Source organism: Barbus barbus, assembly GCF_936440315.1.
Source record: "Barbus barbus genome assembly, chromosome: 36".
NCBI lineage: Eukaryota > Metazoa > Chordata > Actinopteri > Cypriniformes > Cyprinidae > Barbus > Barbus barbus.
In genome coordinates this window covers 22,411,319-22,417,645 of record NC_136714.1, presented here as the reverse complement: position 1 = coordinate 22,417,645, position 6,327 = coordinate 22,411,319, and the positions used below count along the sequence as shown (strand labels likewise).

At 32.0% G+C, this 6,327-nt stretch overlaps 1 protein-coding gene across 1 annotated transcript; it reads left to right on the top strand.

The window, feature by feature from the left end:
- Nucleotides 1-345: 345 nt before the first annotated feature.
- On the top strand, nt 346-5,977 carry cd8a (CD8a molecule). Its single transcript, XM_079394263.1, has 6 exons — nt 346-1,039; nt 1,564-1,878; nt 2,383-2,472; nt 2,580-2,684; nt 3,460-3,499; nt 3,596-5,977. Exons 1-6 carry the CDS (start codon nt 967-969, stop codon nt 3,639-3,641), a joined length of 669 nt encoding a protein of 222 aa, XP_079250389.1. The 5' UTR covers nt 346-966; the 3' UTR covers nt 3,642-5,977.
- Nucleotides 5,978-6,327: the final 350 nt, after the last annotated feature.

Sequence of the window (6,327 nt, the reverse complement as noted above, 5' to 3'; positions counted from 1 at the left end):
ACTTCATAGTTGTTCATAAATAGATCTTAAATACGTGAAAGAACAAATCGCGTGGACGCCACAAACAAAAACATTCCATGCATAGGTTATATGTAATAGGCTTTGTACACCCTAATGTCACGTTTTCAAAGCTGACTGAACGTTGCAGGGCCAAAGTCTCCCACCGAAGTGACATGTACAGCCCCACTCACTCAGAGCGTGTCACATGCAGTTTGAAGCGTGATCAAAGAGCTGCGCTCACCGCTGCTGGTGCATGCAGACCCCCTTCAGGTGCACGCGTGCTGCACCACTGCACCGACAATACGACAAGCCACTTACAAAACAAGCACAACAGACACCTGTTTTATAGACCGAAATTTAAAAATGATCCACACTGATCCAGATGCTTTTCATACTGTAATATTCTTAAAGAATTCTAGCTAATTTTTTACCAGATCATGTAGTGAGATGATGTTGATAGCCTAACTTTATGCTTATTTGACCTATTGGCTACTTTTTGCTATCTATCTATCTATTTGTCTATATGTCTGTCTCTGTCTTTCTATGCATTTATACAGAATAGATAGAATAGATATTTGAACTAATTTAGGCAGAAAAGTAGAGAAATGATGAGAAATAAACCTTATCCTTACTCAATCTAAATGGTATACTTTTATGTACACTAGAATTTGATTTGCATTTCTATATTTTATGCTGTGTGTCCATAATTGTTTTTATTCATGTTTAATTTTTTCTGCATTTGTGGTCCATTCATTTCTTTAATTGTTATATATTTTATATGTATAAAAGAGTTTATGCATTTTAATAGCAACAAAACAAATAGTACATTTTAACATTTAATTTCTTCAGTACAATTTGTAAGTAGTTGAAAACCATGGAAATGAAAGTGAGGGTTAGGGAGGGGCACACGGGGAGATTTTTTTCATCCTTTTAGTTGTTTTGTTCCTGGTGTTGTAGAAGAGCTGAATGTTTGCACTGAGAATTGAAAAAATGTATCAAATATGCATTGCATTTTGTGTGATTTTGTCCCTCTTCGATGGTAAGTAGAACATTATCTTGTATATAATATTGCATTTATATTATAGGAAATGTTTTAGGTGTGAAAGTATGAGATTGACAGATTGCTTGTGATCATTTAAATAGAGTAATCATATTTTGCCTGGAAGTGATTATTTGTACATTATTTTATATAGTCAATAGACAGTCTACAATTTTAGTGTAGACTTATTTCTGTTAATAATACTTTTTTAAGTTCAAATTTGAGCAAATTTTTTTTAACATAGAAATGGCAAGGAAATTATGATACAATACAGAAATGATGACATATATTTACATTTGCCTGCTTAAATGTATTAAAAGCTACGTTTCAGTTAATTCAATAGTAAAACAAGTTCATTCTATTTTTGCATCACCGAATACGGAAGAATTTAGTTATTCAAATGACTTTAAATTCAACCTTATGAATACAATTTTTGGTTTTTGTTTAAATCTGCTCCAGATGGTATTGGTTCACACATGGATTAAAGTCTTGTTTTTCTACATTTAAAACTTTTTTGTCTCTAGGGTGCTTTTCACATACCCTCTACCAAGAAGGACAGGAGGTAACAGTTGATTGTGACTCAAAACAGCACGGCGCCATTACATTCTGGTTTCAAATAAACACAAGTGGTGCAAAGTATTTGCTCACTGTTAAAGGCACAGAGGAAAAGTTTAATGCTGATATGAAAAAATACGTTAACAAAAATCCTCAAAGTGGTAAACTTGCTTTGACTATTAAGTCTTTCAATAAAAAGACAGACAGTGGTTTGTACACCTGCGCAGCCTTGAACAGCAATAAACTCTTCTTTGGAGAGCCAGTTGAAATTAAAGGAGAACCAGGTGAGAAAATGCTTTTTATAAACATTATGATGGATTGAATTATTAGTGATCACATCTGCATTTGTTTGCTGACTCTTCAAAAGTCATGTAAAATGTGAGCACTGCTTACATTTTCTTAATCAGTATTTTCACGGTTTCAATATATATATATATATAAACATACATAATGTATCTGTGAAGCAAATTTTCATTAATTGTTTAATGTAAATGTGTCTTGAATTAAATAAATTTGTGTTACCTTATGGGCAAATTCATTGGTCTTGTGAGTATAGATTTCACAGAAATGAAAAGAAAAACAGTAAGGATTATGTTTAAAATAATGCTAATGGAGTACAAAGTTTAAACTTATTTTAATAATTAAACTTATATAAATTGATTTAAACTTATATTAAATAATTAATGTTGTTTAGATATTTTCACTGAAAATGCAAAAAACAAAATAAAACAAGAATATAGGGGATCCCGGTTGCTTTCAAAATCCTTTTGCTTATATCTTTGTTAAAGATCCAACAACACCACCTCCAAAAATCGATCCAACACCACCGAAATCTGCAACGATAAACATTAAGACAACATCACCATGTAAATGTCAAGGTTTGTTTGACTATATATTTATATACATAGCATATATAAAAGCGTGTGTGTGTGTTAGTAAATAATCAAACAGTGCTGTAAAGATTAGGACGTGTATATGTTCACAGAGCTGAAGCCCAGGATCAACTGTGAGACTTGGATATTATCATCTTTGGCCGCTGGTTGTGGTGTTCTCCTCATTCTGCTGATCTTCGCAATTTTGTACTGCAACCGTAAGTCACATTCACCTTTTAAATTACTCATACTGCAATAGATAATGGTCATTTTTAACTACACATTTTTTGAAAAAAAATTGATTGTGGACCATATAAATTTTTTAACAAATAAGCAATTGCACACAATTACTCTTAGTTGAATTCATGACTTGAATGCAGTCAATTAAAACAAATCCACAATTATATACTATCACATCAATCATAAATGTGCAAATTCCATTTTCAGTGGGGAAAAACAGTAGCTGTAGATGTACCCGTAGCTGTAAAATTTCAATACTACTACTCAATTTTTCATTACACAGTTAAACTATTCCTAAAGACAATCACACAAGCAAATATGGACTGATTTAAAAGAATAAGATATATATTACTAATATTTTATACTTTATATTATTAATAAGAACACACTTGCAGTAGAGAGTACCTATAGGTGGCATTTTGAAAATGTGATCCTGCTAATACTAAACAAAGGAAAAAAGGGGTCTGGTCATTAACAAAGCCCTGTGGGAGGACACTTATTTAGTTTTACATGTACATATGTCCATATTTACATTTTAATCACATATATGCATATATTTCCAATTCACTCTCATATTCATAGAAACTGTTTTCATTACTTTTGGATTGATTAAGTTTTGCCTGTATATTTTTCTTCTCAATTTTACTGAAAATTTGAATTTAATTTATTTAAAATAATGTATGAATGTCACTGATGGTTTTTTTTCTCAACATTTTAGTAAAAATCTTTGTAAAATGTTTCATTCCTCTCCAGGTTTAAGAACAAGACGATGTCCCCACCATTACAAAAGACAGTAAGTCTTGCGTTGTTGTTGTTGTTTTTCTTGCACAGTGGCACAAAGTGTTAATACGGTAGCCTACCATTTTTGATCTCAATTTCTCATTTTCAGACCCAGACCTGCTGGTCATGCAAAACTGCCCAACAACCACTTCTAGCTCCAGTAAAGACACGGGAAATCCAGTACTGGTTAAAGATATCTTTGATTTAATTTCTTCTCAATAAGCAAAGTTAAAAGCAGTTTCTTCTATCATGATTATTCAGACTGTACAACCTTAAATCTTTATCTTTCACAATGAAAATGTTCAAAACATCACTATTTCTTTTCTAGTAAGTGTAGATTTTTTTTATAGTCATTATATCTTAGTATCGGTTACAGTTACATTTAATACACTGACAATAATCAGATTGTTTGTCTTTATGTGTTTTTTCATCTTAATCTGTTCCTAGTGAAATGTTTTATGTTTTGCTTCAATGTAGACTTTAAATGGGGCTTATTTAAAGTATGTAAAAATGATCACAAAAGCATTTTAGGCTTAAAAATCATGTTCAGTGTCAAGCATTGCAATCTGTTTAAAAGAGAAATCTGCCATCTGCTGGCTGTAAATGAAATGAAGAACCTCAGACCAGTCTCATTGTGCTGAGATATCACCTTCATAGAACGAATCACATTCCTGCTGATGTCTATTTCTACGTTCAGTTAAATTTAGTTGCAAATAAACAAAAATAAAGTAATCGTACTTTACATCCATATCAGTGATGTGAAGAATTTCAAATTAATCTCTTGAATATTTACCATTAAAAAATTTTTTTTACTGAAGATAACCCAAAGTTGCTTTGTGGCAGAGCAGATCACCACCATTGGGACAAAATATGGAATTGTGTATGTTGTACAATGCAGACTGTCTGTCAGATGAATAAATAAATGACCATATTCAGCCATGTGCTTATGTTTCAGCTGATGGAATGGACAGTGAATTGGATTTTTACTGTAATTTGAGTTTGTTTTTCTCTCTGCTGCTGTTCAGGAGCTAAAGTTAATATCTGAAAAAGGTCTTTTAGTGATACTTATAGATCTCTGTGTCCTGAAAAATGAATGTTCAGCATCAACACCAGCATCATTCTTACCTTTGGTTTGCTTTAGGCATCAGGGGTTCAACCTAATTTGGTTTGCTTTAGGAATCAGTTTGTCCGCTAGTTCGACAAAAACTGGACCTGATGCCTGTAAAAACAGACAAATAACGAAATAAACACAGCACTTGTATAAAGACTTCAGAGTATGGCAAGCCGGTTTAACATTTAATCTATAAACCGCACTTGTATCTAATTTAACATTACTAGTAGGCTACTTATTTTTTAAGATACTATTATCTTTTCCATTAAGTAGTAGTACTTATGCTACTAGTGCTTATACTTTAACGGGCTAGTTCACTCAAAAATGAAAATTCTGTCATTAATTACTCACCCTCATGTCGTTCCAAACCCGTAAGACCTCTGTTCGTCTAACGGGTTTGAAAATTAAGATATTTTTGATGAATTCCCTCCCATAGATAGCAATGTTAACACGATCAAGGTCCAGAAACGTAGCAAAGAGATCGGTCAAATAATTCATGTGACATCAGGGGTTGAACCTAATTTTACAAAGCTACGAGAATACTTTTTGTACGCAAATAAAACAAAAATAACGACCTTATTCAACAATTTTGGAGAGTTTCCACTGAACGTAAACAGCGTATGCTGTTCTGTGTCAGCTGTGCCACACGGATACATTGTTTTCATTCAAATCAAAGCGCAAACCACATAAACAGCATATCTGCGTGGCGCATCTGACACAGAACAGCGTACTAGATCTATTTTTTCTTAACAAGAAGAGTATAATTAAATACTAGTCACTATTGAAATAAGTACTAGTAGCCTGTCTAATAAATAAGAACTAGTATCTAATGAATAAGTACTAGTAACTTTACAAAAGACACTAGTAGCAAAAGCATAAGCACTAGTAGGCCTAATGAATAAGTACTAGTATTTAATGGAAAAGATACTAGTATCTAAAAAAATAAGTACTAGTAGCATGAAAATAGATACTAGTATGGCTTTCCATATCAGAGGGGGGTTTTGTGCATGGGTTTGCGGTACATTGAATGATTTTGTGATTGAGATTTTTTTCATCCTTTCAGTAGTTTTGTTCCTCTTCTTGTAGAAGAACTGAGATTCTTTGCTGACCTTTGAAAAAATGCATCAAATATGTATTATATTTTGTGCTATTTTGTCTATGGTGAGTAACATTTTCTTGTTTATAGTATTGTACTGCATTTACATTTAAGATATGAAAGTGTAAAGGATTGACAGATCATTCAAAAATAATTTTTGCTCAATTTTAGCTTTTTTTCTTCTACTCAAATCAGTTTTACGTGGTATTGTTTCACACATGAAAAAGTCTTGTTTTTGAACAGCAATAAACTCTTCTTTGGAGAGCCAGTTGAAATTAAAGGAGAACCAGGTGAGCATCTGATTGTTTATTTTTTATAAACTTTATATTAGGTTAAATTAGAAATGGTGATGACTTCTGCATTTGTTTGCTGAAGTGTAAAATTTAAATATGAGCATTGTAACATTAACCAGTAAAATTATTTAAACATCTTTAAAACAAGAGCAGGGAAGCAAAACTGCTTATATAAATTATTCAAATTCATTCATTGTTTTCGGAGAATGCGTATTGAGTTGTTTTGTTTTTGTTTTTTACATTAGCAAATTGATTTGTCTTGTTAAAGCAAAAATGTAAAACATAATACAGTGAGGTTAATGCTTAAAACAAGAAAAAAAAAAAGTTTGCTAATGAGTAAA

Excerpts from the sequence above, each read along its gene's own strand:
- cd8a (XM_079394263.1), top strand. The coding sequence starts at position 967 with ATGTTTGCACTGAGAATTGAAAAAATGTATCAAATATGCATTGCATTT. Across the intron at positions 1,879-2,382 it reads TGAAATTAAAGGAGAACCAG|ATCCAACAACACCACCTCCA; the intron begins GTGAGAAAATGC and ends TCTTTGTTAAAG. Across the intron at positions 2,473-2,579 it reads ATCACCATGTAAATGTCAAG|AGCTGAAGCCCAGGATCAAC; the intron begins GTTTGTTTGACT and ends ATATGTTCACAG.